General features: G+C 42.9%; 2 protein-coding genes across 2 annotated transcripts; both read right to left on the reverse strand.

Annotated features, from left to right (window-relative positions):
- Nucleotides 1-1,808: 1,808 nt before the first annotated feature.
- LOC140069019 (uncharacterized) lies at nucleotides 1,809-17,409 on the reverse strand. Its single transcript, XM_072114361.1, has 7 exons — nucleotides 17,056-17,409; nucleotides 13,879-13,929; nucleotides 13,328-13,369; nucleotides 12,992-13,027; nucleotides 12,565-12,597; nucleotides 12,059-12,477; nucleotides 1,809-2,498 (listed from the first exon to the last, which is right to left on the reverse strand). Exons 1-7 carry the CDS (start codon nucleotides 17,152-17,154, stop codon nucleotides 2,186-2,188), a joined length of 993 nt encoding a protein of 330 aa, XP_071970462.1. The 5' UTR covers nucleotides 17,155-17,409; the 3' UTR covers nucleotides 1,809-2,185.
- A 6,316-nt stretch (nucleotides 17,410-23,725) lies between these two features.
- Nucleotides 23,726-26,831, reverse strand: LOC140069020 (protein kinase C delta type-like). Its single transcript, XM_072114363.1, has 9 exons — nucleotides 26,362-26,831; nucleotides 25,904-26,010; nucleotides 25,592-25,762; nucleotides 25,320-25,411; nucleotides 25,138-25,200; nucleotides 24,665-24,803; nucleotides 24,377-24,568; nucleotides 24,077-24,205; nucleotides 23,726-23,894 (listed from the first exon to the last, which is right to left on the reverse strand). Exons 1-9 carry the CDS (start codon nucleotides 26,825-26,827, stop codon nucleotides 23,757-23,759), a joined length of 1,497 nt encoding a protein of 498 aa, XP_071970464.1. The 5' UTR covers nucleotides 26,828-26,831; the 3' UTR covers nucleotides 23,726-23,756.
- Between the last annotated feature and the right edge of the window lie 109 nt (nucleotides 26,832-26,940).

Below are 26,940 nucleotides of genomic sequence, written 5' to 3' on the forward strand. Positions count from 1 at the left end.
TTATTTTATATCTAATTTACTCTTCTATAACTATATTATTCGTATCTTATCTTGACTCTGTGGTATCTATAATAATCTTATTCCAGTAGTACAAATCTTATTTTACAGGGCCACATCTGCCATGAAGCGAGATGAGCATCTCACCTCATGTGGTAGATAGCAGAGCCCTGAGGCACTACATGGGAGGGTGTGTGTGTGTGTGTGTGGGGGGGGGGGGGTATATATATTGGCGCTGTATCTAAAATAATTAAGGGTGGTATATAATATATTAACTTTAGGGTTTTCATCTTCTTTTCTTCTATACTTGTTTCTAACTATAATCTATATTATTCTTAGGTTTATCTTCTATAATATTTTCTATCACTATTCTATACTACTATATTACTTCATAATAACTTAACTTTTTTCTTATTACTATACCTATATGATTCTTATCATATTGGTATCTTATTTATCTTCACTGAATATATGTAATCTCTTATATGTGGCTAAACATGTTCAACCTTTAATAAAATGGAACCATCATAAAAAGAACCTACCCACAGATATTCACTTTCTTTTTGTATTTTAGGTTTTTTCTGTTTTTTTTTACATGATAAATAATTCTGTACAGGTGACACGAGGTCACTGATATTCTCAGATTATTATAATGTCTTTTGTATATAAATATTACTCTTCGCAGAAATCATTCATTGGCAGATAAAACCTTTTAACCCTTTAACGACTTGTGACTTAAGAGCACATCACAGGTCGGCAGCGGATGCATGGAGAGGGCTCACGGGCTGAGCCCTCTCCATAGCCGGTAATTCTTTGCTGCATATCTCAGAAAACACTTACCGGTAACACCTGCGTTCGGTGCTAAAATAAAAGTTATAGATTTTTGATTGTGGGGAGTGAAAAATGGAAATGAAAAAACAAAAAAGGGACAGGTCTTTGGTTGCGTTTACAAATGTAGCGCTAGTGTATAGGGAAGGGCCTCGACCTGATGACATGTGAATGAGCTCATATGGGATCGGGCCAAGGGCCGCCCACAGACCCTAGCGTTGTGTTTGTAAATGTGTGAATGTGTCTATTCATATCCTTAGTTTTCCAATAGCTGAATACCGATGGCTATTGGTTATTAATTCTTACCATGTACTATGTTATCATATATCACTGTAGTATTACAAGACCAGGGGAACCAAAAAAATACACAGCAAGACAATAAAAATAATGAAAGTACACAAGATATAAGGGTGAAAATAGAGAATTTTATTGAAATAGCAATTTTATTGATGAGGGGGGCGATTGATTTGATAATTTCCAAATAAAAGTCAAGGATATTTTAAATCCACTGACTTTTGTTGATTCAGGGGAAGGCGAAAAACCCTTAAATAAGGGGAAAAATTCCTTCCCGACTCCACCTAGGGCAGTCAGACTAGATCCCTGGAATAACTTTTCCTTAATCCAGGGGAAGGTGAAAAAACCTCATTCAGCCAATTAGCTTTACATGAGGAAAAATTCCTTCCCGACCCCATGCATGGCAGTCAGACTAGTCCCTGAATCATATACTAAATAATTTGTTTCTGGAAAGTGAGCTAAATTTTATTTAAAATTTTGAGGGCGAAAATTAATTTGTTTTGGGGCATTTGTGTTGATCCAGAGGAAGAAAAGAAAAAACCCCTTTAAGACAATTTGTCCTGATTTAAGGGGAAAAACATTCCTTCCTGGCGCCAAAGATGGCGGGAAATATTTCCTGGATCAAGTGCCCATACTCACCCGATACTCACCATAAAAAGGGAAATCTGTGGTCTCAGGGTGGTCTTTGGAGCCGAAGAAAACGCAGGCTTGAAGGGTCGTCGGGTCGGGCCAGAGGTCAGAAGAATCAGAGCCAAGAGACTGGGGCAGCAATATGATGACAAACGGCAGTAAAGCAGCAGAGAGAGGTCATGTGCGGGGCAAGCCAGGGTCAGGTCTACAAGCAGTGGGCGGAGGAGGCACAAAGTTCTGGGAAGGAGGCACAGGGGTTACCCCCCAGGCTAACCCGATGGTTTGTCACCAGAACAAGATGGAATGGGTGGCTGTGCTCTCCTCGTCTCCAGTTCCTCCCAGCAGATGGTTCGGAAAAATGGGTGGTCTCTGATGTTACCGGACACACCCAAGCGCATCTCTGGATCCTTCTGTAGCAGGTTCAGTATAAGATGTTTCAGGTCTTCATCAAGCCATGATGGAATCTTTGGCTTCTTTCTGGTGATCGAGAGAAAGACCTTTTGCATCTGGTTGAGGTCATAAAAGGGGGATTTCCAGATGACATTTTGGAAACAACGATCCCAAGACCCCACCAGTCCACTGCTACAGTGTAAGGTTTATCCAGGTGCACCTCTGGGGCCATGTAGCGGTATGTTCCAGTCTGTCCGCAAATCTTAGTGGAAGCAGTCAGACCGTCCTGCGCCAGCCCCAGGTCTATAATCCGGATATGACCATCTTCATCCAGCATGATGTTGGCTGGTTTGATGTCTCTGCAATGAAAAAACAACATTAATACTTGTTATAATAGGGGTCATGAAGAAAGAAGAATATCTTGTTAGAAACTGCACCACTAGTGTCCATGGACATCTAGTACTGACATCTCCAAAAACGGACACAGCCCATGGATATCAGTGGTGTCCCAAAATCACATAAATATAGTTTCTCTTACTGATGGGCGATGCCATGCCCATGGAGGAACTGGATGCGTACAAGCTCGATGTTAAGCTTGCCGCTCCGAATAATCAGAGACTCGAGGCTGCCGCCGGACAGATACTCCAGGATGAAATACATATGGCGCTTAGACTTCAGTGAGGCACTGAGTTGAGACACGAATGGACAGTCTCTAGCAGCCATGAGTATCCGCCTCTGTCGCTCTAGGGCTTCCGCATTGTTCCCAATGTTGATGATCTTAATGGCCTTGTAGATGTTTTCAGGGTCGGACTGGGGTACCAAGGGCCCACAGGGGAAAATGATTCTGGGGGCCCACCCTACTACTACATAGAAATACGACCTATATCAAGGGTGTCTAGAAATGCATAGGCATTGGAGGGGGAAGTAGCAGAATATAATATAAAGTTCTGATTTCTCCTTCCCTCTCTGCTAATGCACAGTTCTTGGTTTGTAAACTGAGGCTGCAGGGATCACACTAAAGGAAATCAACCATTTGATTTGATGCATTATGGGCCAAACATACCTTGAGAATGCTGTAGCTACATTGATGCAGAAACATATCTTATTAAATCCCTGAACTGAGTGCTCCCAGAGAACGTTGTATTCACTGTGTTGTACCTGACAGGCAGGAGTAATCAATCACTGCACAAACTCCCAGCTGCTTTGTATGAGTCACCCAATCAGACTTGGCTTACTGACTCTATGGATAAAGCACTACACATGATAAGAGCTTTCTCGCAATAAAAGGTAGTCAGTGACTACAGGAATAATCAGAAAGAGGCAGAAATCTGATCTCTTATCTGACAAAATACAGGACTTCTACTTTATGTCCAGAAGTGCCATGACTTAAGGATGCAGAATATTCCAACAGATGTTTTCAGATTCTGTCAGCACATCTCCACACTGTGCGACTAAAAATACCACAGTCACTTACAGTATATATAATGTCACCTGGCTAACAGAAATGTCCCACACTGTGCTCCTAGATAATATTTATCCCCATAACCAAAATGACCACACTGCCCCCTCCATTATCAAATATACCCCAAAATTTAAACCACTCTGTGCCGCATGCATATATCAAAAATGATATTGCGACCCTGAATTTATCAATACTCTATAGCCCTTAAATAAATGATACTGTACCTCTAATAAATTAAAATGTGGTGCCCTCCAATCACCTATTTATTAATTTCTATATAATTTCCTGACATTATTTGATTCTATTATTACATAGAGCCCACAAATTATGAAAGGTATCTTGACACATTTGACCCGTTCTTAAGTATAATCCATGTGGTAAGGAGCATGACAAAGTATAACACTGTGATCGTACCAAACCAAAGAATAAAGCAGAGGTGTTATTTGGAGCTCACAGTTAAAGTCGTAAAAACTGAGCCCACAAGAATGTGACGCAAATTTGGGGTTTTTTTGCCAATTTCACCACATTTGGAATTTTTTTCCAGTTTCCCAGTACATGGCATGGAATAATAATTAACATCTCTGATAAAATTTGTTATGCAGAAAATAAGCCCTCGCACAGCTCTGTACACGGAAAAATGAAAAAGTTATAGCTTTTTGAGGCTGGGGAGCAAAAATTTAATGTAAAAACAATGCAACAGGCAAAGGGGTTTATTGTTTAGTTTACATATACTGCCCCTTACATTTTATTTATTGTCCCCCACCCCTTTGCAATTTATTTACTGTGCCCTCTTCCTCACTGTATTTTTAATCCTGGGCACCTTTCTTCCTTCAGTATTTTCTATACTGCCCACACTGTGTGTTCCTGAATACCCCATCCCCGGTCTCCCTGTATTTTCCATACTGCGCCTCCGCATCTCTTCCCACAGCTATTTTCCTTACTGGACTAATCCCCCCTCTCCCAGTATTGCTACTTCACTTTGCATTTTCCATCCTGCCCCCCCACAGTCCCCCTGTATTTTCCATACCCCCCTCCTCAGCCCCCCTCCTCTGTCACCATGTATTTTTGAAACTGCACCCCTTTACTTCCCACCTGTTTTACTTTACTGGAATAATCCACCTCTTGTTCCCCTGCATGTTGACTACTTCCCCCTCACCCTTTGCAACTTCCATCCTGCATTTTTTATACTGGGCCCCTTCCCCCTCCCTGGTCCCTCTGTATTTTTCATGCTGTCCCCCTCCCATCTGTACTTTCCATACTGGCCCCCTGACACTACATTTTGTATCCTGCCCTTCCCCCTTGCATTTTCTATACAGGAGGTCCCCAGCATTTTCTGTACTGCCCCCTTCACCTCGGCATTCAAATAAAAAAACAGTAACTTACCCACTTATCGCTGACACGTCCTTTCTCCCTTCTTCTTGCTTCTGCTGCAGCCGCCCGCGCAGACTGGTAAAGGATGCGCAGCAGCGTGATGACGTCACCGGGCTGCCGCGTATCCAGGGGCAGAGTGCGGCGTGCGCTGGGAAATTCTCCCGGCCACGTCTCACTTACACACACGGCAGGTAACAATGCCAGTCAGTGTTAGCGGCCGCAATAGAATTCAAGCGGCCGGTTCCTGGTCGCATTGAGTTCTATTGCGATCGCCGGCAGGGGCCTCCTATGGATAAGAAGGGAGACCCCGAACATGATGGCAGGTGTCGGGGCCCACCGGGGGATTCACCGGTCCCCCGGCGGGCCAGACCGACGCTGGTAGTTACCATGACATTCACCGTGACCATGTACAATAGAAATGTATGGGGGTCATTAGCTAGACACTATTTGTGCTTGATTCCCAATACTGTTGTGTGCATGAGGCCTTAATACATATATTAAGCCCTGACCGGTATATAACCAGATATATTACCCATATGACCTTGTGACACAACATCTCTTATCTGTTTTTTCATTCCCCATGTTACAAAAGCCATAACTTCTTTATTTTTGTATTAACAGATACGTATGAAACAAATTGCACCGATTGTAATGGCACCAGATATTCTTTGCTTTGCAGCGAAAACGTTGAATAAAATTCCAATTACTTTGAAATTGACAGGGAAAACGTATTTGCGACATTTTTTCTTACAGGTTTGGTTTTTGTGGCTTTAACTTTACGGTCCAAATGACACTTCCCATTTATTCTGTGGGTAGGTATGGTCACAGGAATACCAAATGTACTTTGAAAATGAACTTTTGGAAATTTTTTATGCTATATTGCCATTTTTTGACACCCATTTGTTCATAATTTTATCTGTGGCAAAATGGCAAAAAAAAAAAACAGCAATTGGAAATTTGTATGTTTCTTTTTTCATGACAGCTCGGCAGCATGGGATAATTCTTAGGCCCCTTTCACACTAGCGTTTTTCACGTGCGTTTTCTGCATGTGCTTTTGACGCGCAGAACTTGCATTGCTCTCTGACCCAGTGTAACCAATGGGTCTTTTCAGACTTGCATTTTTTTTCACGCACACACTCGCGTTTTTTTTAACGCGCATTTAAATCTTGACATGATCTACTTTTGCAAGTCACGCGCGTGAAAAACGCACCATACAAGTCTATGGAGACGCATCAAAAACGCATTGCACTCTGAGACACTTGCAAGTGCAATGCGTTTTTCACGCATCAATTGCCATAGAAAAGATAGAGCTCAGTCCTGAGTCCATTTCACGCGCATTTTCTGTGTGTGAAAAACGCATTGAAATTGCACTGAAATTGCATTGAAAACGCGCGTGAAAAACTGAGACACTGAACAAACTCTGACTGAAAACTGATTGCACTCTGATGCAAAATGTGCGTTTTTCACTGACCAAACCCTGATCGCACCCTGATCAGACTCTGACGTGATCTGCAACGCAAGTGTGGAAGGGGCCTTAAATTTTGATATATTGGGCATTTTGGTAAGTGCAGCATTTTGATACCTTACATCTTTATGATTTTTATGATTTTATTGATGACAGCAGTCATTTATCAGCAGAGGGGTCCGGGGGTCTATAATGAAGGACACCACACAGTAAGGAAGACACAGACACAATGAATAAATTCTAATTAGTTTTTATTACTGTAATTTTTTGTTTTGTTTTAATTTTGAACCATCCAGTGTAATTTATAGGATTTACTGCATAAAAGGTGTGAACCAGAGGAAGGCGAAAATAACCCCCATGTGAGGGGGAAAAAATTCCTTCCTGACCCCAAGAGCTGGCGATCGGCTGCTCCCTGGTTCCCTGCAGTGATAGCGCTGGATGGGGCCCTGTCACACTCAGGCCGGCTGCACACGTGGACGCTCTATGAAAAACGGACTATACGCTGGATGGATTTCAGGATGGAGCACAGTCCAGGTGATGGGACTCCCTGCATCACATATGTGTATGATGCACAAAGTCACCTCCTCTGCAATGTGCTCAGTCCTAAAATCCAGTCAGGATGTGGATAAACCAACAATGTGTGCAGCCGACCTTATACAGTGCGTTATCTTATATCTTACTTATTCTTCTATAACTATATAATTCTTATATAACTCTTATCTACCTTATATCTCTCTCTATATCAGTGATGGCTAACCTATGGCACTGGTGCCAGAGGTGGCACTCGGAGTCCTTTCTGTGGGCACTCAGGCCATCACCAGAGATGACTCCAGGTATCTTCCTGCAGTCCCAGACATCCCAGGACTTGCTGTTCACAGAGCTATTTTAAAGTGACAGCTCTACCTGGGACTATTTTCTGCTTTATTGGTGTCCTCGGGGTGTTGGTATCAATGAAAACTGTGACAGCGAAGGGTGTATAAATCACAAATTAAATTTCTGTGTTGGCACTTTGCGATAAATAATCGGGTCTCCGTTGTAGTTTGGGCACTCGGTCTCTAAAAGGTTCGCCATCACTGCTCTATATTATTCTTATCATACACACTATCACTACTGACAGGTGCCCTTTAAAAGAGTTTTCTGAGCTACAAATACTGATGACTGATCCTATGATTTCCCATTCTCTGTCTATCAGCGGCTGAGTACAGCTGATATGTGGGGGTGCTGGGTGCTGCCCCAATCTGATATTGAGGACCCATATTTCATATATATGTTATCCATAGCCCAGAAAACCCGTTTGGACTACAATTTACTTAACTTTAGGGTTTTTATTTTTTTCTTCTATACTTATCACTATGATCTATATCAGTGGTGGCGAACCTATGGCACTGGTGCCAGAGATGGCACACGAAGGCATCTCTGTGGGCACACGGCTGTCTCCCAGGCATGGAGTTTGCCAGACATGGCATCTTCCTGCAGTCTCAGGCAGTCCAAGTAGTGCCCTGCTATTTTAAAGTGACCCATCTTGTGCTGCTTGGTCCTATCCGAAGAGTGAAAAGGTGTCGGATTGGAGCTCAAAGATTCTGGTGGCAATACGTTTGTTACTGCCTAAATTACCGTGTTGGCACTTTGGGAAAAGCTAATGGTTTTTGGGTCTCATTTTGGGCACTCGATCTCTAAAAGGTTTGCCATCACTGATCTGTATAATTCTTATATGTTTTGTTCCTAACATTTTCTATAATACTTTGTATGACTATTACATACTACTTTATCTACTACACGTTATATCTACTTCATAATAACTTAATTTATATCTTATTACTATACCTATGTTATTCTTAGCATATTGATATCTTATTTATCTTAACGAGATATCTCTTATACCAGTCATATTTATATTTCCTATTTCTAATTTTTTTTCACACATTTTGCTTCTGTTTCACTATACTACTATACTTACTAGCTGTATCTACTGCTTATCGAGGGTTGATCTTATATCTTGCCCCTAACACACTATGTCATACATTGTATATCCTATTACTAGCTTATAGTATATGTAATTACTAAATTATTCATATCACTTTTATTTTATGCTTCTAACACTATAATATCTATAATATTTTCTGTTTATACAGCTGTAAATAATGGAACTGGGGGGTCTATGTATGGGGAGCTGCATATAATAGTATTTGGAGGGGTTTGTGTATAATGTAATGGGGGGGGGGTGTCTGTGTATGGGGAGCTGCATATAATGAAACAGGGGGGGTCTATGTATGGGAAGCTTTATAGAATATGTAATGGGGGTCTGTGTATGGGGTCTGTATATAATAGAACTGAAGGTGTCTGTGTATGGGGTCTGTATGTTATGGAACTGGGGGTCTGTGTATGGGGAGCTGTATATAATAATAAAAGGGGGGGTCTTTGTATGGGAAGCTGTATATAAAAGTATTGGAGGGGTCTATGGGGTGTATGGGGTCTGTATATAATGTAAAGAGGGGTCTGTGTATGGGGTCTGTATATAATGGAGCTGGGGGGTCTATGTATGAGACGGTGTATATATTGGAACTGGAGGTCTATGTATGTGGACCTGTATATAATAAAATTGGAGTGGTCTGTGTATGAGGAGCTGTATATAATGGAACTGGAGGGGTCTGTGTATAGGGAGCTGTATATAATGGAACTGGAGGGGTCTGTGTATGGGGTCTGTATATAATAGAACTGGAGGAGTCTGTGTATGGGGAGCTGTATATAATGGAACTGGAGGGGTCTGTGTATGGGGTCTGTATATAATAGAACTGGGGGTCTGTGTATGGGGAGTTGTATATAATGGAACTGGAGGGGGGATCTGTGTATGTGATGTGTATATAATGGAAATGTGGGAAAACTGTGTATGGGGAGCTGCATATATTTGTACTGAGGGGGATCTAAATCTGGGGGGGGGGGCTCTATAAAATGAAACTTGGGGGAATCTGTATATAAGGGGCCATATCTATTTCAATATGGGGGTGTTCTGTATATAGGGGCAGGATTTTAATTAAACTGGGAGCTGTATATGGAAGACGTATATAATGTAATTGGGAGTTCTGTATATTAGGGCTGAATATTATGATAATATGAGACCTTTATATTCTTGGGGGTTACATGATGCATTTGCTTTGTGTTTTGAAACACATTGTAAGCGCAGTGGAAAAAACTCGTCACCAAAACTTTAAGTGTTTGGTAAGTAGCAACGATAAGTGTTGATCATTATTTTTAAAGTTAAAAGGAGAAACCCCCATTGTTACTGATATAAATAACTTACACATTTGCCTTTTTGGCTTTTGGTGATGAGTTTTTCCTGACGCGTTTGAACTGGATTTGAAAACACAATGAAAACTCATCATGTGAACCTGGGCGAGCACACGTCAGCGCGTTGGAGAGGAGGAGGGATTACGCTGCTCACCTCTTCCCTCTCCATAGCAAATAGCGCCGCACGGAGGCAAACATGAGGAAAGATAAAGCATGTTCTATCTACTCCCATGTATAGTTCGGTGCTACACGTGTATGGGGATGTATATATGTCCACAAACCTGTGGCCAGATATACGTCCCCCCACGGCTTGTGTGAATGGGGCCTACGGCTGATCTGTGGGGTTGCTGGGTGCTGCACCAATCTGATACTGAAGACCTATGTTGTGTATATATATATATGTTATCCATAGCTCAGAAAACCCATTTGAACTATAATTTACTTAACTTTAGGGTTTTTCTTTTTTCTCTTCTATACTTATAACTATAATCTATATTATTCTTATACTTATGACCCATAACATTTTCTATAATACGTTCACTATTACATACAACTATATCTAATATACTATGTATCTACTTCATAATAACCTAAAGGGGTTTTCCCATTTCAGCAAATCAATGTTATTGTTTGTATTATAAAAAGTTCTACAATTTTCCAATATACTTTCTGTATCACTATCACTATTACTAAATATAAGTAATAACAATACAAACAATAACTTGAATTTTCTGAAATGGGAAAACCCCTTTAATTCTTTTTATCACTATACCTAGAGTATTCTTTTCATATTGCTCTTACTAATCATCTAAATATCTATTATACCAGTGATATTTATATCTATTTCCTACACCTATTTCTAACGTTTTAAATAATTTTTTTACACATTTTTCTTCTATTTAACTCTATTACTATACTTACTGGTTGTATCTACTTCTTATATATTGCCCCTATCACACTGTCATATATATTATATCCTATAGTTACTAAATTATTCTTATCACTTTTATATTATGCTTCTAATTCTATAGTATCTATAATACTTTTTATTTCATATTTGACCATTTTTCAAGCCTTAAAACAATGTTAGTATCAATAAAAGCTCAAACAAAGCTTTGCTGCGATGATGATGTCACATACTAATGTGGCCCCGTACCATACATAGTTTTGGAGGCCAGAAAAAACTCTAATATATCTATATCAAACTTAAAGTTAGTTTGGGATCACATGGTGTTTTTGCCATACATTGTAAGTATATATCGGGAGGACTCCATGTATGGCTAGGACGTATTCCACTGTATGCCGATACCGTGAGATCCGTCCCCTGGTCCCTCCTCCTCCCCCCTGAATGCGGGGGCAGAAGGGGGGCCGTGAACATCGGCAGAAGCCAGTGATAAGCTGCTACCGATGTTCAGGATATTTAACCAGTGATGTTACTGTGGTCTCCCTGTGCGTATGCTCAGTGGAGGCAGGGAGGACGCACAATGCTGCATCTGCCCCCCCCTAAAAATTCTATTGGCTTCCACTGATTGTAAGTGTCGCTCAGCAGGAGGGAGCAGGATGGAAACATGTATGTATGTACATGAAATGTATTTCTCTGTCTATCAGTATATATCTGTGTACATGGATGAAGTTTTTCCGATGTATAAAAAAAAACACTATGTGACCCTAACCTTAACAGCGTCTTCATACAAAATTTCTGGGGAGCAGTGAAACCTATAATAGGTAGAAAAAAATAACGCAACTCACCTTCACACATTATGATTTTCACACACTTTATGATTTGTAAAGCGCTACAGAATATGATGGGGCCAATGCCAGCATACCCGGGCAAGTGCCGGGGCCCAGAGCTGTGTGGAGGGCCCACTAGAGGCGAGAGAGGTGTGTCCAGGGATTCAGTTGAATAGAATAATATTACTTTGGGGCACTGTCTCTGCTGCAAAACTTGGGAGGTACAGTACAGTAAAAGGTCTAGCAGAGGCTCTGTTCCCAGGGGCCTACATAAACCTGGAGCCAGCCCTGCATGGAGCAATATAGATACAGATTATTATTACTATTCCTCTATTTCAGTGCTGATTCGGGTCTTCGTCGCACCGGAAGTGATGCCACATGACTGCTCATGAATTACCTGTAATAGCTGATGAGGCCTGGACTGACAGCACTGGAATGGAGGAATGTATGAAGGTGAATTTTGCTTATGTCTTACTCTTATGTGCTCCCCAGAAATTTTAAACAATTTTATATGACCCCCTAATATATTCTATATGCTAACAATACATTTTTTATGTGTTTTAATATGACTGGTGCTAAGTTATACTTACTGTACCTTAACTTACCTAAAGAGCCTAGAGATCCTGGCCCTTACTCTGTCCATGAACCTTCTTACAGGGATGCAGGACCCGGTGCAGCAAGATGTTTCCTCTTCCTCCTCTGCTGCTGCCTCCTCTGCAGGATCTTCTTCAGGTACTTCTGAAGTCTCAGCTTCAGGCTCTTCTGAAGTCTCCTCTGCAGGATCTTCTTCAGGTACTTCTGAAGTCTCCGCTTCAGGCTCTTCTGAAGTCTCCTCTGCAGGATCTTCTTCAGGTACTTCTGAAGTCTCAGCTTCAGGCTCTTCTGAAGTCTCCTCTGCAGGTTCTTCTTCAGGTACTTCTGAAGTCTCAGCTTCAGGCTCTTCTGAAGTCTCCTCTGCAGATGTGTCCATCGCTGACTCCTCGTCCAGGATCCTCACGCCGTCATCAAGCTTCATGTAGATCGGCTGCAATAGGTCAGAAAATGGTCAGTTTGATGGAATAATCTGAGAATTGTGTGTGAGATTTATGTCTATATTTTATAAGTCTCTTACCCCGTCCTGGGAATCTTCATTGGAGTCTTCATCCTTGGAGAAGTAAAGAGAAAACATTGTATTAATTATAAGGAATCCTGGATCTGATCCATCCAAGTCCAGCATCTCCATAGTTTGTATGTTCTCACTGTCTTTACATTGTGATACAGTCACATCTATGATGACATTTCTGGATTTCTCTTCCATTACAGGAACAGAGAAGTAAATGTAAGTGTTGTGTCTGTGTGCAGCGCTACAGAACATGTGAGCGCTATATATGTAACTGGATGTACATTGTATAATTGTATCACATTGTCCTCAGTGGAGAACAGGCAGTGAAGTGAATGTGTCACCTTCTAGCATTGGGAATAGCAGCTATAGACATTCATGTGATGATATGAGGATTATATTGTGTTGTATGTTCTGGGGGTTTGCTGGAAGGACTTACATAGCGCTCAAGGATCCGCAGTCCAATGGCTCTCGCCTGTTATAAGAATATTAAATATAAAAATCATAAATTATTAGTGAGTTTCTAATAATTCAACTTTAGATAAATCTCTAGAAATATTTGGAAATGATAATAACATAAGACACTGATGTTCAGGGGTCTCTGGTCTTGTGTACAGTAGGTAATGGCTTGTTCCCATCTCTCCCCCATGTGTGACCCCCCTCCATGTGATAGACGTCTTGTTATGATGACAGTATAATATGACATGTAACATAAGAGGACGTGTACATGTACATATGTGTAAGAAGCGGGAAAGATCTGAGCTCATGTTCTCACCTTCTCGAAGGTAAACTCTTCCTCCCGGAGATTCCTGAAGAACTGGACAGAGGACACTTCATGGTTAGTACAGGGTATAAAGTTATTACAATAAAGGATGAGGATTGACATGACATTTTGTGGAAGGTATTTTAGGATATAAATGATATCTAGACATCACTGGTCCTTCTCCTGTGACCCCTGAAGACAATGACTGACCCCAGGCACATCCAGCCTTGGCGCCATGTACACAATGAGGCAAGGCGACAACACTGCTCTAAGGATCAGCCATGGGCTCCAGGTATTGATGAACCTAGAGATCCTATTATCATCTCCTGAATTGGTCTCTCCCAGGTGGTTCATGGAGGGGTAGCCTGGGTTTTCTAGAGAACAGAGATCCCAGTGATTGTGTCCTGACTGATTGGCAGGTTTATACAGAAATATGGCTGATTGGTGAATATCCACTTTGTGTCTTTTCGGCAGGGCAGGTGCTATGGGTTGTGTATATCTAACTCTAACACGTTACACATAGGTCTAGTGTGATGTAGGGTAGACCCAGTAGTATCACTTACATGGTCCTCGGCGGTCCTCAGGATATGCTCCATGATGAATAGAGGTGGAGGCTACAATAAAACTTCTCATTTTAGTTTAGAAAATTACATAAAATTCTGCTATTTAAAAAAAATGGATAATTATATATATTGGAAAGATCAGATCCCAGCTGTTGGATGGAAGTCCCATAGTATGTTAATTATATGATTGCCAAGTCCATCAATTATATATACACCATTTATATTAAGATATACAGATACATTCTTTTCTATGTCTACCACATCCACCGAGCGTTATTATCTTCTATTAGCACGTTGTAGAGCAGTGGTTCTCAACCTTTCTCATGCTGTGACCCCACAATACAGCTCCTCATGTTGCGGTGACCCCAAACCATGTACAAGAATATTGTATTTGTGCCAAAAAATGCAATAAAATCGTGGCTCCGATGGCTTTAGGTGACCCCTGTGTTTAGGTCGTTCGACCCCCACCGGGGTCGCGACCCGCAGGTTGAGAACCACTGTTGTAGAGGAATGTTTTTATTTCCAAATAAGCTTTATAATTTCTATCCATTATACCAGATATTCCCAAGATAATTTAAGTTTAATATGCTAATGAGGTCGTTTGTACACCAAGGTTCCTGTCTGGACCATTCCTGTCTTCTCCCAGTACTGCCCCATGCTTCTTACAAGACAAATCTCCTGTGTGATGTATGGAGATGGTAGTGGTATATATAGGCAGGAATGACAGTTCTCCAGGTGCTGAGGTCATGACATTGGACTGCCTCATTAACATACACATTCAACTGAGAATATCTTGGAATTGACATAATGGGGGTCATTTACTAAGGGCCCGATTCGCGTTTTCCCGACGTGTTACCCGAATATTTCCGATTTGCGCCGATTGTACCTGAATTGCCCCGGGATTTTGGCGCACGCGATCGGATTGTGGCGCATCGGCGCTGGCATGCACGTGATGGAAATCGGGGGGCGTGGCCGAACGAAAACCCGACGGATTCTGAAAAAACGCCGCATTTAAGAAAAAAAATGTGTTGCGAAAACTACACTTACCTTCACCAGGTATAGGCCGGTGAATTTCAGGGCATTCCAGCGCGCCTCCAGGGAACTGCAGCGCAGCAGCGCCACCTGGTGGACGGCAGAGGAACTACCTTAGTGAATCCCGGCCGGTCCCGAATCCACCGCAGAGAACGCGACGCTGGATCGCGAACGGACTGGGTAAGTAAATCTGCCCCATTGCGCACAAATAAAAGTAAGTACAGTATTTTTTAAAATCATATTTCTATAACATGCTGCCAGCAGATTATAATCCTACCTACCAGGTGGTGTGTGGTTTGGGACCCGTGTGTAATCGGCATCTGATGTTCCTTCACATGACAATAAAACTACAAAACACTGTCCGAGCCACAAACCTGGGGCAGGAATAGGACCCACTGTATAATTTGGGACCCAGGCACTTGGTTCGTAGAGGGATCATGGAAACCATAGGTGTGTTTGTGTGCCCATTTTTATATACATTACTCTTACGGAGATAATGGTGCGTGATTAGGGTACCACCCCTTTCAGCAAAATATATATTAACTGGGCACTCAGTTGTATAAAAAGATCACAATTTCTTTATTGAAACATCAGAAAGCAATCAACGTCAATTTAAAGTGGTTTTCCCACAAAGGAAAGTTAGGCCCTATCCAGTGCTGAGCCCCAGCAGATTGCGAAAACAAGGGGTCCGTCGGATTAATGGGGCAGACGGCCACACATGACCTTCTGCTCCATTAATCTCTATGGCTTTGACAGAAATTGCTGAGTGTGGCGCTCACCGATCTCCGTCAGCTCCATAGAGATAAATGGAGCAGAACGGTCATGCGCAACCATCTGCTCCATTAGTCTGAGGAGCGACAAGCGGTCAGACGGACCCCTCGTTTTTTACAATCTGCGGGGGTCTCAGCACTGAGACCTCACTGATCAGCAAGTTAGGCCCTATCCCGTGGATTGCTGGAGGGTAAAGAGAGGAAGAATGAAGAGACCGGTCTATGGCCATGGTGTATAGCCTCATGTGGAATTGCGCTATGATGACCGCCATAGGCAGCGTTTGTTTTCTATGGGGATCATCATACCACAATTCCATATGAGGCTATACACCATGGCCATAGACCGGTCTCTTCTATCTCTCTCTCTTTACCCTCCAGCAATCCGTTTCTGAGGAAGATCACCAAACCAAAACATTACATTGATGTGGATTGCTTTCTGTTGTTTCAATAAAGAAATTGTGAACTTTTTGCACAAGAATTGAGTGCAGAGTTATTATATATTTTTACATAGAAACGCATTTGTCTGTATACGAGTTAAATCAATGGAGAGCACATAGACAAATTCTACATTTTATAGTTACTTTAAACCAGAATATTGGTCCAGTGTTGGCCCACATTGACACATCAGGGCCCTTTCCCACAATATATAATCTCCTGATTCCTGTACATTTACCTTATGCCCCATTATTCACACTGTTCCGTGTTAATAGAAAATGTGCCCCATCCATATACACCCTGTATACCCCTAATACTGTATAACCTGCACACCCCTTCTATACACTATCCCCCACCAGTATGTATTATATATACCCCCCAGTGCCCGCACTAGTAAAGTCAGGGGTGGCCGTATGAAGGATGTGTAGTTTATTCCATATGAGGGGAGTTTTAGGCTATAATTGTCCCCTGACGAAACTGCCCATATTATCCATTATTTGCGGGACACATTATACATAAAACTTTATAACCTTTTTTTTCAATCTGTTTTACAAGATGATACAATACAAAGTAAAGGGCAGCACGGTGGCTGAGTGAGTAGCACTTCTGCCTTGCAGCACTGGGGTCCTGGGTTCGAATCCCACCCAGGTCAACATCTGCAAAGAGTTTGTATGTTCTCTGCGTGTTTGTGTGGGTTTCCTCTGGGTACTCCGGTTTCCTCCCACACATCAAAACATACTGTTAGGTTGCTGAGATTGTGAGCCCCGTGGGGACAGGGACCAATTTGATATGCTTGTGCAGCGCTGAGTAATCTGTGTGTGCTATATAAATAAAGAATTATTATTAACATCAGAGTACAATACATAACCCAGTAACATAGGATGAAACATTTCTCTATTCCTGATAAGCTTAGTACAGAGATTATGTAGGTAACACTGACAGCATTGGTGGAGCAGGCCAGAAGTGCCGACGCCATCATTGTCGACACATCATAGGCCTGCTCGTCCTCCGGCAGTCGCTCCACATCTTCTCCCCACATGGCGGCTCCTGAAGAGAAGGGAACATGATAAAGACCTGGAGCTGTGATTGCATCTGTTACTACGTCTGTACATTTACTAAACTCCTGTATTATGGCCCATTTTGTATGGCTTATTTTTTCACTGTAGTGAAAAATGTAATAAAAATCTTAAAACAAAAAAGATCTGGAGCTTTTATATGGAGGTTATCAGGAGTATAACTAGAGGGGCGAGGAGAATGCAGATGTAACCAGGCCCAGGAGCCTTAGAAGGTCCACACAGCGTCTATTCTCTATAGGAAGGGACCAGCACTATACACAATACATTATAGGGGGTCCCAGCAGGTGGACCCCCAGTAATCATGAGCTTATAACTTATGCTGTACATAGGGGATTAGTGTCTATAATGGCAAAACTCTATAAAAGTTTAACTTAGACTTATTATTTAAACCCATTTCCAAGATTTTTGGGGGGTAAAATGAAAACATGGCATAAATCTTATTCATTGGATGGAAACCATCAGGGAGATTGATCCATAGATATTAGAACCAGTTTCCAGGACCATAGATGTGTCAGGCATTTTATACTGGAATATAAGTAAAAGGCTTCTTATATATAATGTTGTTGGTTGCTTTTAGCGTTTTCCTAGTTTTGTGTCCCAGGATGACCCTCAATGGCCGAGTGATATCAGTTATAGATGATAATGGACGTCCTCCCTCCATCACCCGTCATCCTGGGACCAGAAAACAGGGAAGACGCTGCCCAAAGCGGAAGAAGAGCGGTGATGGATCCAGTACAAGATATCTGTGTCCATCCCCATGTGTAACAGCGAGTCTACTGCCTGTATACTGTCCTGTGTGCAGTGTATACATTATGTACTGCCTGTATACTATCCCGTATGTAGTGTATAAACTGTGTACTGCCCGTATACTGTCCTGTGTGTAGAGTATACACTGGGTACTGCCCGTATACTATCCTGTGTGTAGTGTATACACTGTGTACTGCCCGTATACTGTCCTGTGTGTAGTGTATACACTGTGTACTGCCCGTATACTGTCCTGTGTGTAGTGTATACACTGTGTACTGCCTGTATACTGTCCTGTGTGTAGTGTATACACTGTGTACTGCCCGTATACTGTCCTGTGTGTAGTGTATACACTGTGTACTGCCCGTATACTGTCCTGTGTGTAGTGTATACACTATGTACTGCCTGTATACTGTCCTGTGTGTATATAGTATGTATACATATGACTAGGACTTACCAGATGATGATGAGGAAAGTGCCACCTGCAATCAAACAGAAAAACAGCAACAAAGAAGCACAAAAACACAGAAATACACACAGACACAGAACAACAGATAAGACAAGACAGACAAAAATAATTCCCTCTGTGGCTCAGAAGAAGGAAATCCCAAATCGCTCCTCGCAGAACACGAGACGCTGTGGACGCTCCAACTACTGACTGGCAGTTGGTCAGTTGCTGAGCAGGTGCCGGGCAGTGACCAATCACACGCCAGGCACCTGCCAGTCACATGGTCTCTCAGCAATGTATCCAGGTGAGTGACAAGTTACATATTACTGTCAGTGATTCTGACCCCCAATGTTCTCCTTGGATAGAGAAATAAATTGCAATGAGGCCCCCAGCTGCCACAACCAACATGGTGCCCCCTTCTTTACTGTATCTAGGGATCTGGAAGCTACATCCTATCACACACACTCACAATACATAAACCCAAGGGGCACCAGGAAGACAAGCAACAGGGTCATTGGTTGCCCTTGGGCTTCATCTACTTATAAAAGACAAGCCCCCAAACTGCTGCTCCTGTATACACTAGACTCAATGTGGCAAGTAATAGATAATCATTATGTAGACAAATTATACAGACATTTATGGATTTACAAACACCTCATCTGTGAGGAGCTTCCAATGGAGCATCGAGTACGAGGAATAGTAACTGTAGTACTTGCTCCTCCAATTGTGTGAATTCTGTGAATCCCCTTTAACTTACCCAATACGTCCAAAAAAGTTTTGTTCTTCGTCTTACACATCACTTTCAGAAGTTTTTCTGTTACACTGGCTGCAGTGGCGTAACTAGAAGCTGATGGGCCCCAGTGCAAAGTCTGTGCCAGGCCCCCGACTATAATGTAGGGTTTATAGTAATAGTCTTCTCATATGGGAAAGTGACACCATAAGGGCCCCCTAAGCCTCTTGGGGCCTGGTGCGACCGCAACCTCCCCCCCCCCCTCAAGTACGCCCCTGATTGTCAGTGCCTTCTATGTATATCTTCAGGAGGACATTCATTCTCAATTTTATAGTTTGAAGCTACATGTAAAAGTACTTTATACCTATACATAAAATTCTTCATGAAACATGAAAACCTGCAGGCGGCACTATAAAACAGGTTATAGATTTACATCATTTAAAGGGGTAGTCTGGTCACAACGTGTCATCCACTATCCTGTGAACAGGACTTATTGTCACTTTAAAAAAGGTACATAGAGAGATAACATAATGGGGCTCATTTACTAAGGGTCGCGGGGATTGCACGACTTGGACAGGTATTTAACAGGTGTCTGCACTGGGATTGTGTCGCACACGATTGTTTTTTGGCACAGCTGCGCTGCTTCCATGCGACATAAATTGCGGGGCGTGCCGCCCGACGATCAGACTAATTCGGAATGAACACGGGATTTAACTTTCAAATTGTGTTGCAAGACAATGCACCACTTAATAGATGGTGAACTCTGTTGGACCTGAGCGGGAAAGCCACACATGCAGGATATCGGGCGCAAGATCTTAGTGAATGGCGGCAAAGTGCTTTTCGTGACGATTTTCCCTGTATCACCCCGGGATTTTGGCACAAGCGATTGGATTGTGGAGCATGCACGCGACGGAAACACGCACTTACCTTCACCCACGATGGATCGGTGAACTTCAGTGCATTCTGATAGTCTTCAGCGCAGCAGCGCCACCTGGTGGACGTCGGAGGAACTCCCTTAGTGAATCCAGCCGGACCCGAATCCACGGCAGAGAACGCGCCGCTGGATCGCGAATGGACCGGGTAAGTAAATCTGCCCTGATGAGTCCCAATAGGTCAACATTTGCATAGAGTAAGGTGACAGTAAGTTGCTAATTTTTAAGATGAACTACTTAAAAAAACGAACTTTTCACAGTCACTTGTCAGCTACATAGTAATACCGCAGACATCTCTCTGCTCTCATGAAGTCCGGGTTATCTTGTTTCTTTTATCGTTCCCATTTTCTCAAAAAGTAGAGGGCAAAACAGGTTAGAACATAAAAAAGTAGATTAAAAATTTATTGCATGTGTGTGTATGGGGGTGTGAGGTTATCGCTGTTAGCAAAATTAACCTTTGACCAGCTCATCATCTGCTGATGTGTAATCCACTTTCGTAACACTAGGTGGCAGGCAAGTGCACAGGGAACCCATTGCTATAGCACAGGGGTAGGGACCCTATGGCTGGGGAGACAGATGTGGCTCTTTTGTTGGCTGCATCTGGCTCTCAGACAGATCTTTAATAAATAGTGATGGCTTCTGTGTGTGTCCCTAGACTGATGACTGGACACAGCAGCAATGTTACCGCTGCCTATGTCCTTTGCACGACCCAGGCACCTTGGGAGCAATGAGGAGCTGGCTGCAGGGAGCGCTGGTAAGTGAATATTCTTTTTTTTTTTTTGTGACTAAATATCTACTGGGATGCATGTGGTGGGTGTCAGGATTTGGAGTAGTGAACCCCCTGGACCACCCCGGACAATGATGTAAGCAGACACCTGGGACCGGAATCTAAGTGGCCCCCGGTCTTCACCAGAGCCCCCCGCAAAGCAGGATGGTCTTGCTGCAGCGTGGTACCATCAGGTTGTTTCACAGGCGCGACTTGTCCATGGTGGCAGCCAAGGTCGATGTACAGGATCACTAGGCAGTCTCATGGTCAAGAACAGGCAGACGGTCAAGGCAGGCGGCAATGACGCAAGGTTGGGGATGGAGCAAGAGGTCAGGGCTGGCAGCGAAGGAGCAGAATCAGGAACAGTTTCGGTGTCACTCTGAAAGGTCAACACTTGGGAAGGAAACAATGTGGAAAGCTCCCTCATAGGCATGAAGCACTAAGATCCGGCGGGGAATGCCAGGAGCCGCCGGTCTTTGTAGAAACCAGGTGGGAAGTGGAAGTGGGAAGTGCCAATCAGCAGCGCACTGGCCCTTTTAATCTGTGAGGGCCAGCGCATGCGCTGGCCGGCCGGGATGGGACAGGAGCCGGAAAGTGGTGAGTTGAGTGAGCTCAGAAAGGGAAGCCGCCACAGAGAGGGGCACAGGTGTGCCTGCGATCCGAGACGTAGATCACAGGGGCACCCGTGACACTGGGACACTGGACTACCTATCTACTGGGGGGCATGTGCATATTGTACGGCTCTTACAGAATAACATTTAAAAATATGTGGCGTTCATGGCTCTCTCAGCCAAAAAGGTTCCAGACCCCTGCTATAGCAGAATACCAAATTTTGTTATAAATTGTGATTGGGGTCCAGGTATTGTTAAGGGGGACCAATATTTATATGACATAGCACACCTATCATACAAATAAAGTAGTTCAGGATTTTTTGGATCCATTAACAAATTTACTTTTATGGGTGCAAAATACAGAAAGCAGAATCACGACATTTACTGTATTCTCATTATAGTGAGTATCCTCTGGTTAACAGATAAATGCTAGATCGCCACTGCAGGGCTTAAGATTAGATCTAAACTCCCTCCTGCCTGAGCTTGAATTGTGTTTCTAAGCACAATTCAAACGTAATGTGTGAACAAACCTCAAAGTTACATCTATGTGCGGCATTAATTTAAGAGGTTTTGTAAGAAAGAAATATTTGGATAACAGATGCCCCAGCAGTAGCGGATTATGATACAGGCGGTTTGGACAGCAGCCCGGGGCCCAAGGCTTCTAAGGGGCCCATGATCATCTGAACCAATCACCATGTTTGATACTGTCCTATAGAGATAGTAAAGAGAAGGACCCGCCAATACATGATGAACAATGATACCTTCACAAATCCTTTGAATAATAAAAGTTATAAACTGAGGGACTCAGAAGTCAGAATGTTATTTATGCCATTCATTGTCCCTGTTCGAAGGTCTATGTTGGACTGACGACTCAACAACTGGACCCAGCAGCTCTGATTAACCCCTTTAGACCCAGCGGTCACGTGACTGCTGAGTCAATAGAGCCGGCGGTCGCCCCGGCTCTGCTCCTCCGTATTACGTTACTTCAGCGCGATGCTGTAAGGAGCGGAGAAGGGAGAAGCAGTAATGAACCGCATCTCCCTTCTCCCTAGGGTCTTTGGGTGTCTCTGATACCTGGAGACCCAGTCCTGCACCAGCTGCTAGCACAGGAGCAGTAGACGTTTTACCTTTCTTTCTATCCTTCTTTTATAACAAATATCTATCACTATGTAGAACTTTTGGTATTGTTGAGAAGCCCTTGGTGCTTAATGTTAGTTCTCATAGAATGTATTTGTCATATTGTGTGGCAATAGGATGTCAGGTTATTATAGCTTTACCAGGCAATAACAGGAGAGGGGAAGTTCAGTGACCATTGCAGAATTCTAGCATATTTATATTTTTATGGATCTGAACGAGGATGTTAGTGGTTTATAATTGGTTTTTACAACTTTTGATGCATAGCACATGAATTCAAATAAAGAATATGTGAATTTTTTTTATATATCATGGCATTTATCGGTACCTTTGCACATCACATTGTTGTTTCTTTATGATGGATACAGAAAAGGGGGAAGCTGTAGGAAAGAGGGATTTTAGGTCTGGGGTTGTGATAATTGGGACATTATATGGGTTGGTTTAGATGGAGCATTTGCAGGGCTTGCAAACCCAGGGTAAGGAGGTAATACTGAAATAAAAATTGGATGCAGCTGGTCCCAGGATATAAAAAGGTTGGGGACCACTGGCCTGGAGGAGAGGGGTTCATGGAGCTGTTATATGGTCCTCTCATTAGTTTTAGGTTTCCTCTTTCAGCTACAGTGAAGAGTTATCCTATAAAACCGAATATCTCCATGTCTGGTTAGGGAACGCACTCCACAAAATTCAGATGTTTGTTAGGAAACAAAGATAGCGGCTACTACTGTTTTACTTGGACGGTAAAAACCTCATGTTACCAAAATAACTTACAACTTACATGTAATAGAAGATATCAGAACAAAACATAGAACTACAATTAGGAGAGAAGATATTTTATTCCCAGGCTGTGATGATATAGCCGGGTAGATAATGGGTAAATGCCCCTATATTTTTTTTTGTCCCTCTCTGCCTCTTCTTCTCCCCTTTATGATGTGACAGAGGGTATTAGTATTTGGGGCTTTGTGGTCTGGTGGTACCACATGTACAAATTGTAAATTGCAGATGTAGCTCCTACAGATTAGCTGTAGGGGGCAGTATCCTGATTCTTCTGGTAAAGATGCTGAAGACTGCAGAAAATTCCAGCAACAAGGCAGGAGACGGGAGGTAACTGGGTCGCTGGTTTCTTGCCTTATCAGCCGCATCATTCTCCTCAGATGTGTAGATGGAGGACCTGGCCGGCTTCATGTATGGCCGTCTCTGCAGTCACCTCCACATGTGGCTGGTGTAGGAGAACCCCTGGAATAGTTCTCTGTCCTCTGATGTTATTGGGGTCTTTCTGGCCTCTGCAGATGATAGTAGGGCGGACAGAGGGGCCGTGTGATAGGACGTCACTGCTTCACTCTAGGAGAGAAGATACAGACATGAGATGAATAATGAGAACAGGACTTGTCCTAAGTGTAGGTGGTATCTGTGCAGGAGCAGAGCTGTAGTGAGATCTTACTGACATTGAGTGCCCATAGAAATCCTACATCTGACAGATCAATGTGTCCCACTGTTGGTTCCTATCGTTTCCATGTACTTACTGGTAGCATTACATATGGAGGGCGAGCTCTTCCTGTCCAAATGTCCGACCAGTCGACATCTGCAAAAAATGGGTGTCTGCTAATAGTTTTGCAGAACTTCTGCCTCTTCTTAGGTGACTTACGGAAGACCTATGATAAAATAATTGGAAATTGTAGTTACTTGATGGAACACTGATTATAGAATCATTAATGTCAGGTAAACATTTGCTACATCTATTACAATCAAATAATTAGCATAGCCCAATAATAATCCTATTTGACCTTTTTGGGTCTCATTGAGATATGACTGCATATACTCACCCCTTTTAAGATGTTACGTATTTGGTGATGCAGGTTACAGGGATACTCCAAACTAAAACTGGCGATGGACTCCAAGATTTTATTCGAGCTTTCACCCTCGTAGAATGGGAAATGCCCTGTGGCCAGTTCATAAAGGATGACACCCAGGGAGTAAAAGTCCACACTGTTATTATACGGCTTATTTAGATGAATCTGTGGAAGTATCATGGAAGATTAATCACATGGTAAAGAAATAACCTGGATGTATCATAGACGCCATACTGAGGGCACAAGACCTGTATTCCTCACCTCTGGGGCCATGTAGCCGGGAGTTCCTGCATACTCTGTGATGGTATCTGAAGAGTAGACGTCAACTGCAGCGAGGCCGAAGTCAGCGATTTTTATGTGACCCGTGCTGTCCATCAGAATATTTTCTGGCTTAAGGTCTCTATGAAGACAAGGTTTGGCAATAAGCAGAGTTATGGAAGGATTATGGATGGAGTAGTGGACGGTTACATAAAGCCTCCATCTCTATGGATAGGAACTGATAGGAACAGAGATAATCTCCTCTATGAACAATGCTTCCATGCATCATCCGACATAGCGAAGCAGATGGCACCTCCATCTATCTCCATGTATAAATTTGGAGGCATTACCAGATAGAGCAGAGGCCCTATGGACCTCTATAGAGACCATACTATGGCTCCATGCAATGTGTCCTATAAGATATCTGCACTATGTAGTGTGTTAACCCCTCTGATATTATTACATGCTCTAGATACCTGTGTATTATGCCTCTTGCGTGCAGGTACTTCAAGCCGCAGATGATCTCCGCTGTAATAAATCTAATGAGAAAGAAGAAAACATTGATCCTCATCAAACACCAGCAAAGTAATCGGCTACAAACCCAACATCTACTGGACAATGGTAAATACATGACATATAATACACAACGTGCAGGTACCTTGTGGTCTGGATATCACAGGGGGCTCTACTGTTAATAAAGTGTAGGAGTTCTCCTCCGGTGACGCACTCCATTACGAAAAATATGTAATCCTGGAGAAAATACAGAAAATATACTACAGAACATGATGGGGACATTCTCCGTTCTGGCAGCCTAGATATGGCTACACGTAGTAGTCTTACAAGTCTTACAAGCTGCGAGGAGGGGTCTACTGATGTCTCTACTCATGTGTTGGATGAGACCATCTATGGAGACACATAGAAGATTCCTACCTGATTCTGGGTGGCTCCAAAGCAGTGGGTAAAAAGGTGGCACTGGGAGGTGATCTCAAGGACCTGGCGCTCAATGAAGATGGCATCTCTATCATCCTCTAGTAAGACTCGCTTCTTTATTATCTTCACAGCAAGGTCTTGTCTGCTGGAGAGGTGCGAGGCCATCACCACCTGGAGGAGACAGAGGGCTGTGAACATGGGTCTCATCTACCATGAGGTCATGGAGCTTTTATTTAGAGTTATAGGACAGGAAATAATCCAAAATCCATAAAGCTACCTCCAAGGAGCGATGTATGGTCAGCAATCACTTACCTTCCCATAACTTCCTGATCCCAGCAATTTATGGAATGCCAGCTCTTCCAGTCTGATATGGGTGGGCACTCTGGCTATACCTCTCGATGATCGGGGGTCACAGTCTCCTTGAGGAGCGAAAATATTAAATTATATTGGGAAAATGGGTAAAACAGTCTCCAAGAGTAATGTTCCTACTTGCCACTAAGACGGTTTTATTACAAGACAGTTTATATAAATTCGGCGACAGTTTTATTTAGTGATAGTAATAGATTATAGAAACTAGGCTGATTTTGTTCAGAAGCAGCGCCACTGTGATCTGCAGGTTGTGTGTGGTATTGCAACTCAGCCGTATTCACTTAAACAGAGCTGAGCCTCAATACCAGACACAACCAGTGACCTGTCATGGCGCTGTTTAATAAAAACACAGCTAGGTAGCCATCACTTAGTCCTTATATCTACATCCTGGCAGCTCCTACCTGCTTCCATCATCAGACTTTGTTTTGGTCTGTCACCTATTGGGTGGTCACGGCTCAGCCTTTGTCTTTTGGCCAGTGGATGTTCAGACCCGGATGAATTTTGGGGTCTCCTTCTCTTCAGGATCCTATGGTGAGTCTGATCCTGGCAACTGATTCCGGCTTCCATATCGGGGTTCAGCTTTTGCCTTTTGGCCTTTGGGTGTTCAGACCCGGATGAGTTTTGGGGTCTCCTCCTCTTTAGGGTCTTATAGGCCTGATATGTGGTTGGGGGCTTCCCAACCTCATCATTACGCTCCAAGATGCTCACTGGAGCCTTCTTCTTGCGAGGTGGTGGTCCATCCTCGCTCTCACTATCGCTCCACACCTTACGCTTTCGCTTTTTTGCGCGCTTCATATTCGCTATGAACACAGCAAAAAAATCGCCTCTTCCCAGTATTTGGTGAAGAAACACAAATGATTTTTGCATTCTATTTCCATGAAGCCGGTGACAACGTGATATCATAAAGCAATGTGACCTCATGGGATTCCGTGTGACATCATGAACTTATTTACATATTCAAACTATCCACAAACCACAAC

The sequence above is a fragment of the Engystomops pustulosus genome, chromosome 7 (genome assembly GCF_040894005.1).
Source record: "Engystomops pustulosus chromosome 7, aEngPut4.maternal, whole genome shotgun sequence".
Classification (NCBI taxonomy): Eukaryota; Metazoa; Chordata; class Amphibia; order Anura; family Leptodactylidae; genus Engystomops; species Engystomops pustulosus.